Source organism: Doryrhamphus excisus, linkage group LG6, assembly GCF_037039965.1.
Source record: "Doryrhamphus excisus strain RoL-2023G ecotype Guam linkage group LG6, RoL_Dexc_Guam_v1.1, whole genome shotgun sequence".
Taxonomy (NCBI): Eukaryota; Metazoa; Chordata; class Actinopteri; order Syngnathiformes; family Syngnathidae; genus Doryrhamphus; species Doryrhamphus excisus.
This window is the reverse complement of record NC_136362.1, coordinates 7,501,303-7,514,972: the sequence shown is the minus strand read 5'-3', so window position 1 is coordinate 7,514,972 and position 13,670 is coordinate 7,501,303. Positions and strand designations below refer to the sequence as shown.

At 39.0% G+C, this 13,670-nt stretch overlaps 2 protein-coding genes across 5 annotated transcripts; both read right to left on the bottom strand.

The window, feature by feature from the left end:
• Nucleotides 1–151: 151 nt before the first annotated feature.
• On the bottom strand, nucleotides 152–9,736 carry LOC131125350 (alpha-N-acetylgalactosaminide alpha-2,6-sialyltransferase 1-like). Its single transcript, XM_058066810.2, has 9 exons — nucleotides 9,304–9,736; nucleotides 7,168–7,390; nucleotides 6,939–7,101; nucleotides 5,409–5,580; nucleotides 2,930–3,068; nucleotides 2,757–2,860; nucleotides 1,036–1,119; nucleotides 833–932; nucleotides 152–768 (listed from the first exon to the last, which is right to left on the bottom strand). Exons 1-9 carry the CDS (start codon nucleotides 9,405–9,407, stop codon nucleotides 559–561), a joined length of 1,299 nt encoding a protein of 432 aa, XP_057922793.2. The 5' UTR covers nucleotides 9,408–9,736; the 3' UTR covers nucleotides 152–558.
• LOC131125351 (uncharacterized) lies at nucleotides 9,729–13,580 on the bottom strand. Of its 4 annotated transcripts, none has more exons than XM_058066811.2 (4): nucleotides 12,976–13,580; nucleotides 11,866–12,112; nucleotides 11,634–11,745; nucleotides 9,729–10,023 (listed from the first exon to the last, which is right to left on the bottom strand). In XM_058066811.2, exons 1-4 carry the CDS (start codon nucleotides 13,225–13,227, stop codon nucleotides 9,909–9,911), a joined length of 726 nt encoding a protein of 241 aa, XP_057922794.2. In that variant the 5' UTR covers nucleotides 13,228–13,580; the 3' UTR covers nucleotides 9,729–9,908. The 4 variants fall into 4 exon arrangements, with proteins under 4 accessions (XP_057922794.2, XP_057922795.2, XP_057922796.2 ...); XM_058066812.2 differs by having other exon boundaries at nucleotides 11,634–11,742; nucleotides 12,976–13,575; XM_058066813.2 differs by having other exon boundaries at nucleotides 11,866–11,899; nucleotides 12,976–13,573.
• Between the last annotated feature and the right edge of the window lie 90 nt (nucleotides 13,581–13,670).

Here is a 13,670-nt window from a genome sequence, read left to right as displayed (position 1 = left end):
ATAGGGGTGTTATATCATGTCTAGAGGGCTCTAATAATGTTAAAAACCATATTTAGAAGGTTGTAAACAGGTTTTCTCCACTCAAACAATGAAAATATCCCATTTCCTACTTGGCTGTAATCAACTTATCATGGTCATTTCTAGAAGTATGTAACTGCCATAAACGAGGGATGACTGTAATAGCAAAATAAATATGAATGTTTAATCTGTGAAACATATGGTCCCATGGTTGTTTTTAAGATATAAACAGTAAATAAAATCAGAGATTTTGCATCTGAAATACTTGCACTACTATCTATCCATCCATCTTCTTTTGCGATGTTAGCATAGCATCGCATAGCATGCATAATTCATGTATTGAGTGAATTTTTAAATTGTAAAAAAAAAAAAAGGAAATATGATTTCTTGATTGAAGGTGATTGACTAACATTCTGAGAAGAAAAAGAATCAGTGAAGATGTTGAGTATTCCAACTGTGGGTAAAAATGTCTATGCAGTTGTTCCAAAAGTGTAACCCTTTTAGTGTGAAACAAGTTCTGAAGGAATTTTGTGGTTCGTTCTAGGACGGTTTCAAAGCTTCGGGTTGGGTTCCGAGTTCGGTCCGTTGATAAAGACGCATTATCTTGCTGTCGTGGAGTTTCTTCCAGGTTTTCATTTCCAACACGTAGTCGTGGTTGGCGTAGAAAACCACGCGGCTTTTGCCCTCCCTCTGGTAGTAGTAGTTGGAGTACTTGGCGTAGTCCTGCGTCATGAAGCCGTACGCGTCCACCTGGGATGGAGCGGAGGGAAACGGTGACGCGGAGAAGGCACCTTGTCGTGTCAAATCAACTCACCACGTCGCACGTGTGGAGGGCCAGGAAGACGGCAAAGGCGCCGTTGGTGGGTCTGACGATTGCCCAGTAGCGTGCGTTCAGGTGGGGGGACTTCAGGAACCTGTTGGCAGGAAACCGTGACGGCTTTTATTTATCTTCTGGTGGTTTTTATTTGTTCCCCGTCAACCAAGCTGACAAGGGAATAAAAGTTGTTCATGGTTGACCTGTTCCGCACGTATCGGAGGAAGTCCTGGTGCAGGACGTAAAAGCGGCTCTCGTTGTACTGGCCCATGTAGTACGTCCTGGGCCTGAATGAGGGATGGAACGAGTCAGTACCGTAGATGACCTTGAAACACAAGGTACAAAAATATAAACACTAAAATGTTTTTTTTTTTACTCGTCCCAAGGAAACACTTTTGGTTACGTCAGCAAAGAAAGAAAACAAAAAATGGTCCTCTAATAATAATAATAATCATCATAATCACAATCATAATATTAATAATAACCATCATCATAATCATAACCATAATTATAACAGTCATAATAATCATAATCATAACAATCATAATACTAATACTACTACTACTACTACTAATAATAATAATATAATAATCGGCATCATCATAACCACAATCATAATCATAATCATAACCATAATATAACAGTCATAATCATAATAATCATAACAATCATAACACGTATACTAATAATAATACTCATACTACTACTACTACTTATAATAATAATATAATAATCATCATAACCATCATCATAATAATCATGATAATAATAATCATAATAATAACATAACCATAATAATAACAATCATGATGATAATAACAATCATCATCATCACAATCATAATATTAATAATAATAATCATCATAATCATAACCATTATTATAACAGTCATAATAATCATAATCATAACAATCATAACAATCATAATACTAATACTAATACTACTACTACTACTACTAATAATAATAATAATAAAATAATCGGCATCATCATAACCACAATCATAATCATAACCATAATATAACAGTCATAATCATAATAATCATAACAATCATAACACTTATACTAATAATAATACTCATACTACTACTACTACTTATAATAATAATATAATAATCATCATAACCATCATCATAATAATCATGATCATAATAATCATAATAATAACATCACCATAATAATAACAATCATGATGATAATAATCATCATCATCACAATCATAATATTAATAATAATCATCATCATAATCATAACAATAATTATAACAGTCATAATAATCATAATCATAACAATCATAACAATAAGAATACTAATACTAATAATAATACTCATACTACTTCTACTACTACTAATAATATAATAATCGTCATCACCATAACCATCGTCATAATAATCATAATAATTCTGATAATAATAATCATAATAATAAACATAATCATAAAAATCATGGTGATAATCATGATCATAATAACCATAATCATACCAATCATGATAATAATCATCATCATCACAATCATACTATTAATACTAATCATCATCATAATCATAACCATAATTATAACAGTCATAATCATAATAATCATAACAATCATAACAGTAATACTAATAATACTCATACTACTAATAATAATAATAATATAATAATCGTCATAACCACAATCATAATCATAAGCATCATCATCATAATCATAACAATCATCATAATAATAACATAAGCATAATAATAATAATAACAATCATGAGGATAATAATAATAATCATCATCATCATAGTTATAATAATAATAATCATAACAATCATGATGATAATCATAATAATTATTAACTGCTATTTTTATGACAGCACTGCAATATGAGGATGATGCAACAACAGTAAGAATATATGTATTTCCAAAAAAGGGGTGGAGGCTGCAGGTGGACATTACCGTTTATTTTTGTACGGTCCGAGCGCCACCCTGTCCCCCCTCAGGAGTCCCCCCAGCCACTGGAAGTCCCTCATGCCCTCGGGGATCATCACATATCGGATCCCCTGCGCCACAAAGGAGCCGTCAGACTGAGCGAGGGACTGACTTCTACGCGACACTTGAAGGCGTCGTACCTCATCGTGGGGGGCCGACTTGTAGCCGTACTTCTTGAACAGATACAAGGACGTGGTGATGGAGTGAGCCGTGTGGACGTACACCGACGTTTTGTTCCCCACGTCGTCCTCGTAACCCTCGGTCAGGGCGCCGTTCACCCTGATGCACACAGAGACCGAGCGTCACGTCACGTCCACATTTGTTGTATGGGAACAAGTCTGGCTACGTCAAGTCAGCCTGGATGGATTTGGGACCGAGGGTCGATGAAGAAAACCCCCGGGACGCACTTTGGACACCCGTCAACAAAACCTGGTTGTGAGGTGTGTCCGTTCCAGCTGGCCTGCAAAAAATGTGACCTCTCCTGTCTGCTAGACGTACAACAATAGCTGTGTCAACTTGTCACAGCCTTATAAAAACAAAGAAAAAAAGGTACATTACATTAGCGTTAGCGTGTGTGTGCTTGTTTTATCAGCTCACATGCCGAGGAAATCTCCCACAAAAAGGAGAATGAGCGGCATAGCAGCGTGATTTGTCAACCTCTCATACCCTGGAACGGGTTGGTCCACGCTAAAGGTGTCAAATCTAGATTATGTCCCATTTTAAAGGTGGCTATAGGGGTGTTATATCATGTCTAAAGGGCTTTAATCGTGTTAAAAAACATATTTAGAAGCTGGTAAACAGGTTTTCTATACTCAAACAATGAAAATATCTATAAATAATCAATAGAAATCATTTAATTGAAATAATTGATGATAAATATATATAAACTAGACTAAAAATGTCAAAATAATCGTACAATTTAAAATAAATGTCTGTATATGAAATGAGCAATACCGTATTGGTGATAGTAAATAAATAATAATGGTAATTAAAAATAAATATTGTCCCATTTTAGTCTTATTTTTAAGTGTAAATGTGACTATAGGGTTGTTATATCATGTCTAGAGGGCTCTAATAATGTTAACATCTAAATTATGTCCCATTTTTGTCTTATTTTTAAGCGTAAAAATGACTATAGGGGTGTTATATCATGTCTAGAGGACTCTAATAATGTTAAAATCTATATTATGTCCCATTATTGTCTTATTTTCAAGTGTAAAGGTGACTATAGGGGTGTTATATCATGTCTAGAGGGCTCTAATAATGTTAAAATCTATATTATGTCCCGTTTTTGTCTAATTTCCAAGTGTAAATGTGACTATAGGGGTGCTATATCATGTCTAGAGGTCTCTAATACTGTTAAAATCTAAATTATGTCCCATTTGTATCTTATTTTTAAGTGTAAAGGTGACTGTAGGGGTGTTATATCATGTCTAGAGGTCTCTAATACTGTTAAAATCTAAATTATGTCCCATTTCTGTCTTATTTATAGTGTAAAGGTGACTATAGGGGTGTTATGTCATGTCTAGAGGGCTCTAATAATGTTAAAATCTATATTATGTCCCGTGTTTGTCTAATTTTTAAGTGTAAATGTGACTATAGGGGTGCTATATCATGTATAAAGGTCTCTAATACTGTTAAAATCTAAATGATGTCCCATTTTTGTCTTATTTTTAAGTGTAAAGGTGACTATAGGGGTGTTATATCATGTCTAGAGGACTCTAGTAATGTTAAAATCTATATTATGTCCCATTTTGTCTTATTTCTATGTGTAAATGTGACTATAGGGGCGTTATATCATGTCTAGAGGTCTCTAATACTGTTAAAATCTAAATTATTGCCCATTTTTGTCTTATTTTTAAGTGTAAATGTGACTATAGGGGTGTTATATCATGTCTAGAGGACTCTCGTAATGTTAAAATCTATATTATGTCCCATTTTGTCTTATTTTTATGTGTAAATGTGACTATAGGGGTGTTATATCATGTCTAGAGGTTTCTAATACTGTTAAAATCTAAATTATGTCCCATTTTTGTCTTATTTTTAAGTGTAAATGTGACGATAGGGGTGTTATATCATGTCTAGAGGGCTCTAATAATGTTAAAATCTATATTATGTCCCATTTTTACCTCATTTTTAAGTGTACAAGTGACTATAGGGGTGTTATATCATGTCTAGAGGGCTCTAATAATGTTTATATTTGTCCATATTTAGAAGGTTGTAAACAGGTTTTCTACACTCAAACAATGAAAATATCTAATTTCCTACTTGGCTGTAATTGACTTATCATGGTCATGTGTAGAAGTATGTAACTGCCATAAACGAGGGATGACTGTAATAACAAAATAAATATGAATGTTTCATCAGTGAAACATATGAGCCCAGAAGAGCGAGTCCTAGCGGATGCGGACAAACTGGTTTGCAAATGGTGGCATTGTGTGGCGTCGGTCGTATTTACTTAAAACATCCTGAAGGCCATCCTCCTTCGTGAACGTCAAGCGTGACCAAAGCTGACTTCAACCACAACGGATTTTACTCGCGTCCGCCATCAGTCAATATTGTCTTTAAGATGGCATGCCCATATAATAAATAAATAAAATAAATAAATAATAACATTACCGGAACACGTAATCGTGGGCATCGATTTCTTTTCCCATTTTGGAGCCGTTGAGGATCCCGGCGGTTCCCACCACAGCACATCGAATGCAGCCATCGCCGCCATCGCCGTCTGGCTTTGGGAGGAAGTGAGGCTCCTTCGGCCTGGGGATCAACTTCACTGAGGACATGACGTCTGAACGAGACAAAACCATCATAGAAATACATGTGTTAGATTTCACTGTACATTTTCAATGGTGTTATGTTCAAGGACAACGGGTGAAAAAAAAACGGCAGTCATCGATATGTGTTGATGTTGATTTTCGGCACGGCGGTCGAGTGGTTAGCGCACAGACCTCACAGCTAGGAGACCAGGGTTCAATTCCACCCTCGACCATCTCTGTGTGGAGTTTGCATGTGTGGGTTTTCTCCGGGTACTCCGGTTTCCTCCCACATTCCAAAAACATGCTAGGTTAATTAGCGACTCCAAATTGTCCATAGGTATGAATGTGAGTGTGAATGGTTGTTTGTCTATATGTGCCCTGTGATTGGCTGGCCACCAGTCCAGGGTGTACCTGATACATGTTTGTATTAAGTGTAAAGGTGACTATAGGGGTGTTATATCATGTCTAGAGGACTCTAGTAATGTTAAAATCTATATTATGGCCCATTTTTGTCTTATTTGTAAGTGTAAAGGTGACTATAGGGGTGTTATATCATGTCTAGAGGTCTCTAATACTGTTAAAATCTAAATTATGTCCCATTTTTGTCTTATTTTTAAGTGTAAAGGTGACTATAGGGGTGTTATATCATGTCTAAAGGACTCTAATAATGTTAAAATCTATATTATGTGCCATTTTTATCTCATTTTTGTCTCACCCAAAAGGTGTACCTGATACATGTTTGTATCAGGTACACCTTTTGGGTGTTAAGTTGCTATGTGATGAATTTAGTGCCGTTGGTAGTGACGACATCATAACTGTCACTGTACACTGGTATATTTGCACATTTACACATTTGGCACCTAGACCTCACAGCTAGGAGACCCAGGGTTCAATTCCACCCTCGGCCATCTCTGTGTGGAGTTTGCATGTTCTCCCCGTGCATGCGTGGGTTTTCTCCGGGTACTCCGGTTTCCTCCCACATTCCAAAAAAAACATGCTAGGTTAATTAGCGACTCCAAATTGTCCATAGGTATGAATGTGAGTGTGAATGGTTGTTTGTCTATATGTGCCCTGTGATTGGCTGGCCACCAGTCCAGGGTGTAACGCGCCTCTAGCCCGAAGACAGCCGGGATAGGCTTCAGCACCCCCTCCAGCACCCCCGCGACCCTTGTGAGGAAAATCCTCCAATTTTGTATGGAAGTTTGGGCACAGCGTATCTGGGCATGCCCATATAAGGACTTCCGGATCGCACTGACGTCACAAAGCTTGGTGTTAGAAAAAAACTCTCTGAAAACCAGCGTTTTCAAACCTCCTAATCTGAAACGTTGGCATGGTCTACCACCACAATCCGACATTCCGAGTCCAACTCGAGTGGAAGATCGTCGCCCACCGTTGTAGCTGAAGTCCATGAATCCAAAGGGATTGTTGAAGTGGGAGAGTCTGTTCCACTCGCTCATGTTGATGTTGTTCTTGTGCAGGAATAAACGTATGTTGGGAAGATAAGCCTTCCTGAAGCTCTCATCCTGGGAATTCCTGAGGGATTGTCGGCACGTCTAAGGGGGAAAAAAAAAACAAATTTACTCGAAGCCGTCAATCCTTTCGCTGATCTTCCTTCTTACCGACTGTCTAGGCGGAGCATCCTGGTTGTAAATGTCCTCAAAATCCCACACGGGAAGCTTTGAGAATTTTGATCTCGATATGACGGGAATGGGGGTTTCTGGCTTTGGAGTCGGCGTGGGGGTCACCGCTGAGTCGTACGAAGGAGTCCAGCCGGGGGTGGCATTCACCTCCAGCCAATAGTCCTCCAACACCAGGTTCAATTTCCCGGAGAAAGTCGTCCAGCTGAAGTGGAGGAAAGATCTTCAATGCGATTGGATGCTTTTTCAGGAGAAAGAAAAGATGGAGCCCTTTGTTCTTGTCACTTATACAGAAGTAGAATAGAATATACAAAATAAATGAAAAATAAATAAACAAATCAAGAATAAAGAAAATCAATCAATCAGTAATAAATAAATATAATAATAATAATAACAACTTAAGAAACCACATATAGTTGGTGGGTAGACAAATGATTTTTTTCAGATTAAAATGAACAAAGCATTATTAGAGCCCTGTAGACATGACAAAACACGACTATAGGCACATTTATACTCTTTTTATTTACAACATATTGCGCAACTGCAGGGTCTTGAGACACATGCTAACTCGCAAACTAGAGAGCTAGCGACCTAAACGGTAGCCTTCAAGTTATTTCCTTTAAACTTAAATAGCCAAAAACTTACCACTTCCACACGGATAGGGAGGATAACTATTAACAGTTATTTAACCTTTAACATGAACATTAATCAAACGTAATCATTTTTTCCGGGTACATGATACCATACAGCATCCGTATCAAACTTGCGCAGACCGCACTAACATTAAACTAGTGTCCTGCAGGCCACATTTGGCCCACGGGCCGCGTTTTTGAGACCCCTGCTCTATGGCGTTCGGGTGAATTTTGACCCATATATATTAATGTCAAAAAAAGGTAGAAAAAGTTATTGTTTTCAGCAACAGAACTTTAGTATAAACTGAAATTAAAAAGCAGAACAGATCCCGCAAATGTGGCCCGCAGGACACTAGTTTGAGGCCCCCGCCTTGATATGAAAGTTTAATATTAGTGCGGCCCCGCGCAAGTTTGATATGGATGCTATATGGTATCATGTACCCAGAAAAAATGATTACGTTTTTATTAATGTTCATGTTAAAGGTTAAATAACTGTTAATAGTTATCCTCGCTATCCGTGTGGAAGTGGTAAGTTTTTGGCCATTTAAGTTTAAAGGAAATAACTTGAAGGCTACCGTTTAGGTCGCTAGCTGTCTAGTTTGCGAGTTAGCATGTGTCTCAAGACCCTGCAGTTGCGCAATATGTTGTAAATAAAAAGAGTATAAATGTGACTATAGTCGTGTTTTGTCATGTCTACAGGGCTCTAATAATGCTTTGTTCATTTTAATCTGAAAAAAATCATTTGTCTACCCACCAACTATATGTGGTTTCTTAAGTTTTTATTATTATTATTATATTTATTTATTACTGATTGATTTTCTTTATTCTTGATTTGTTTATTTATTTTTCATCTTATTTTGTGTAGAAAAATAAAAATTAAGATATTTGAGAACAGTGGAATGTTTTATCAAAGCTTTTATTGTAGAAAATTGGAACCAAAGGGAAGTTTTTTAATTATTATTATTATTTTTTGGGGGGAAAACCTGATGCGGCCCAGTCTCACCCAGACCCGAGCTCCAGTGGCCCCCAAGTAAATTGAGTTTGAGACCCCTGCTTTCAGTCATATTATTATAACCGGGTCCAAACTGACCCTAACAATACAGTGGTCATAATTTCAACCAGATCACTTTTAAATGTAGTAAAAATTATTATTTTTTTATTGAAATAAAGTTTCCTGACAAAGTCTAAAAGCCTTGTTATGTGATTCTTTTTATGCATTAAAATGTAAAATGCATCGGTGGCGACCCCAACACAAGAGGAGGGTTAAATGAAGGAGCATAGTGTGGGACTGTTAAAATCCTAGGGCGGGGGTCTCCAAACGCACTGGGGGCCTACTTTGGTACTTTTTGGATCTTTAAATATACTTAAAACGATCCAAAATGTCGATTTAAGATGTGTTGATACTTGAAGAAAAATGAGCATTTTTAATAAAAACACCCCCCGACGTACACGGTGTAGCTTTAATGTCACAAAAAAAAACACTTACCTGATATCTACGGATAATTTGGACTGATACAGAAGAAAAAAGACGGCGCTGAGCGAGGAGACGAGCAGCAAAATAAAAATCCTGGACGTGTGAAAGGCCATCATCGCTTAAGACGAGGAAGAGGAGGAGGTCTCACCTTGCACCTGACTGAGCGGAACAGTCGCACTGAATGTGGCACCTGGTGGCCACCAGTCATGGGCAGGGCCTACACACACACACACACACACACACACACACATATACGCACACACACACACACTCCGCCTGGGCGTTTACTTTGGTGTGATTTATTACACAACAGAAGAGGTTTACATGCGTTGTTGTAGCTGGGACAATAACAGCGTTTTACGTTGTACTTTACGTTGTACTTGTTCGTGTTGCGTCATCATCCGCTTCTCACTTCAACCGAGGGACAACGTCCAACAACAACAACAACAACAACAACAACAACAACAACGGGCCGAGAAAGTGCTTGTTGGATACGAGCCGGCGAGTTCGGTACCGGGCAGGGGGGCGGCGGCGACGGCGACGGCGTCCTCGGATAGTGCTCACATGCACGTAAGGCAACGCACAAGAGTTCCCGGCAGAGGGGAAGGGGGGGGGTCTCAGATGGAGTAGAGACGCAGCTGCTCCTCCATGTCGCCCTCCGAGACCTCCCCGAACGTCTCCGTGTTGTCTCTCAGCAGCTGGAAGATGGCGGCCAGTTGCTCCCGTTGCACCCTGGGACGAGAGGATGGCGGACAATTCATTAAGTACACAAAAGATAACGATAATAAAGCGGAGTTTGTATTGGCAGTGTCACAGTATCAACTGGGGGGGGGGGCTAATTCGGGATTTGGCTTCCAGAAAGGAAACGGCATGAAAAGTTAGTCCAAAGTGCAGCCCACCAACCGTATCTTGATGACCTGCAACGTATTCCCTAAACAAAATTAACATTAGGACCTGGCTGTATAGAGAAATATAATACTGTATATACTTGATACTATATTTAATATTTAATCAATACAATTACAATATTAAATATTGTGTGGATATTATATATTCATTATAGTCAAAATTAAATGTCATATATAATTCATATTACTATATTTTTTTAAATATGTAATTATATAAGGATAACATCAATTATATATTATTTAATTTGGATTAAATAAAATTAAAATAATAAAATATATAATTAAGGCTATTTTATTTAAAATATATAATATATATAATATAAAAATAGATAATTTTATATATTTTAAATAAAATTAAAATAACAACTATATAATTAAGGTTATTTTATATTTTCATTATAGTCAAAATTAAATGTCATATATAATTCATATTACTATATTTTTTTAAATATGTAATTATATGAAGATAGCATCAATCATATATTATTTAATTTGGATTAAATAAAATTAAAATAATAAAATATATAATTAAGGCTATTTTATATAAAATATATAATATAAAAATAGATAATTTTATATATTTTAAATTAAATTAAAATAATAACTATATAATTAAGGTTATTTTATATAAATTATATAATACAAAAATATATGTAAAAATAATGTATATAAAAATATATAATTTTACATATTTTTTAAAATACAATCTAAATTATAAAATATACAATTAAGGCTATTTTATATTTTATTGAATTTGTACAATTTAATATGTAATTATTCTATAATATATATTAATTATATAAATGAAATAAAATTAAAAATCAAAATGTAATAATACGATTTACATTATTATCTAAGACTCTTGTTAGTTAATCATAACTAAATAAGATAATTGACACTATATTTACAAAATAAACATGCTTTAAAAAAATGAACTAATATGAATTATTAATATATACGTACGTTATATCATAGATACTTTTTCAAAAATAACAATTACAACATTAAATATGGTGTCAATTATATATGAGAGCATTTAATTCAAGTGAAAATAAGGTTTATTAAGAATTTTGGATTTTTCTTTTCACCTTCAACCGGCAGCTTGGCGAGACGCTACAGCGGCGCCCCCTTGTGGCCCAACAGCGGAGCGTCACCAAGAGGACGAAGTGATGCTGCGCCGGGAGACCCAATCAACACTTCGTGTTGTCTCGTGACACCCGAAGGTCGCACCTTTAACGCCGGCCAGCAACACTCATCGTGGGACACGTTTCCACGCTAAATCGAGCCGGGCCATTTCCCCTGCGTTGGACAGCGCCGCTGCCCAAAGTCCGCCAAGCTGGCAGGGAATCAATCTGGCCTTAAAGACTCAGTCTAGCCTGGGTGACGTGGCAGCTTAAAGGAGGGAAAGCAGACTGGAACGAGACACTGACTGACCTCTGCTCCTCCTCCAGCTCCTCTTTGGACATCATCATCTCCATGTGGTGGGATCGCGACTTTCCAGGGACGTACTGGAAGGAATTGTTTGCGTTGAAGACCGTCTTGTCTGCTGACGGAAACAAAGAGTCAAGCCTTTGTGAACATTAAAGAACTCATGAGTGGTGTACATAATGCGGCACGGGGGCCATTTTCGGCCTCCGACTACACATGTGTGTTGATGGGTGCTCACCGTTCACCTCCGGGCTCTCTGCGGCTCCTTCGGTCTGGGGGTGAGAGAAAGCACACTTTAGGAGCTCCTGATCAGAGAGCCCGATGTAGGAGCGCCGCCCGCGCCCCGACGAGGCCTCGGACGACGAGTCAAAGCTCGTGTGCCGGGAGTCGGGCCTGGGAACGGAGAGACTGGACGCCGACGAGGAGGAGCGCTCAGCCGCCGGGGGCGCCGGCTCCCCGCTGGCAGGGATGGGCGGCGCCTCCTCCTATGGGAGAGTGAGGCGGCAAGAGAACAGAGGTGTGACTTTTTCACCTCCGGGAGGAGACCAGGGGTTCAATTCCACCCTCGGCCATCTCTCCGGGGATGATTGACAGCTCGCTCCAGAGCCTCTCGCACACACGCATTCACGACGACCATGTTTGGTTCGTCCATTTTAGTCTGATTAACCACTTCTGTTTCGTCCATTTTAGTCTGATTAATCACTTCCGGTTCAAAGATGATGTGCGTCCTGTGAGATAAACAACCCGTGATGCTTTCACTGACCATTTAAGAACTTTCTCTGGTCGTCCGACAGGACAGGACAAGAGGGAGACAAGGTAAACAGCTTAAGGCAGTGACGTCACCCAGCACAGCACAGCTTTACCACATCCGGTGGGCGATGCTACAAAACTTTGGCGTCGACCCGATACCAAGTTGCCAGTACCGCCCATATTTTACATGGATATTTTTTAAGATCATGATTTTTCCTGCGTTAATTTATTGTCATTATAATGAGAAAAAAATCGCCAAATTCAACACTAAATTAGTAAAATTATTCGTATTTATTACATAAAATTAGCATAAAAATAGTCAATAGTATAAAATAAGTTTAAAAAAACACTGATATTGGGTATTATTGAAATCATTTGGCAGTTTGCTTCCAAAGCTGTCCTACGTCCAATATTAATTCCAAAACATATACAATATATTTGAACACTGTTATGAAAGTAAAAATAGAACAAAAAATGTCAATCACATCACGCCAGTATCCCTGCGATATTATCAGACCGGTATCGATATTCGGATCGATCCAACCCACCTCTATTCACGAGAAGAAATACACAACAAACCAACATGGAGGACACTCACTGACTGTACGGACTTCACCACGTCCCAGTGGTCGTGGGAGCTGCCGCTCAGCTCGCACCAGTCGTCCACCGCCTTCTTCTTGCTCTGCTTGGTGTCCGGTAGGTGGCCGTTCTGCTTGGCCGACGCCGCTTCGCCGTGTCCCGGGTAACCCCTGGCGTTGAGCGGGTCTTGACCCCCGTTCAGCAGCGACGTCGCGACCACCAGGGCGAGCAGCGTGAAGATGACGGCTGATAAAATGAAAGTCGGGTCCATAGTCGGAGGTGTCTGGGCCGTTTTGGTTTTGGACTTACTTGGCCCGAGTTGAGCCACCAGCAGCCATAGCGACGCTTCCGAGGATAATCTACAAGCCAAACTAAACGTGCGGCGCTTATTGGATAAACCAGTCGTTGTATGTGACGTCACTGTCAGTGGCACCGCCCCCCCTCTGTGGTTAGCCACTTGGGCAGCGAGGCGGGTCAGGCGCGCCGTCAACGTGCTCGGCTCGTCAACCTCGGCGTTAATCTCATCAGCGGCGAGAGTTCAGCATCGAACACTTGATGGATGGCCTGTGACAGCACCCGTGTAGGAGCTGGGTGACAAGGACGAGCGGGGTTTTTCAGTTCAAACGTTAGCCCGAGGGAGCAACTTCCGGCCACAACAGAGGCGGCAGCGTCACGTGACGGGCTTCCCTGGGCGACTCCCGAGGTCCTAATGCC

Excerpts from the sequence above, each read along its gene's own strand:
- LOC131125350 (XM_058066810.2), bottom strand. The coding sequence starts at position 9,407 with ATGATGGCCTTTCACACGTCCAGGATTTTTATTTTGCTGCTCGTCTCC. Across the intron at positions 7,102-7,167 it reads ATGCTCCGCCTAGACAGTCG|ACGTGCCGACAATCCCTCAG; the intron begins GTAAGAAGGAAG and ends TTTCCCCCTTAG. Across the intron at positions 3,069-5,408 it reads GCCCACGATTACGTGTTCCG|GGTGAACGGCGCCCTGACCG; the intron begins GTAATGTTATTA and ends TGTGTGCATCAG.
- LOC131125351 (XM_058066811.2), bottom strand. The coding sequence starts at position 13,227 with ATGGACCCGACTTTCATTTTATCAGCCGTCATCTTCACGCTGCTCGCC. Across the intron at positions 12,113-12,975 it reads TGGTGAAGTCCGTACAGTCA|GAGGAGGCGCCGCCCATCCC; the intron begins GTGAGTGTCCTC and ends ACTCTCCCATAG. Across the intron at positions 10,024-11,633 it reads GAGCTGGAGGAGGAGCAGAG|GGTGCAACGGGAGCAACTGG; the intron begins GTCAGTCAGTGT and ends CTCTCGTCCCAG.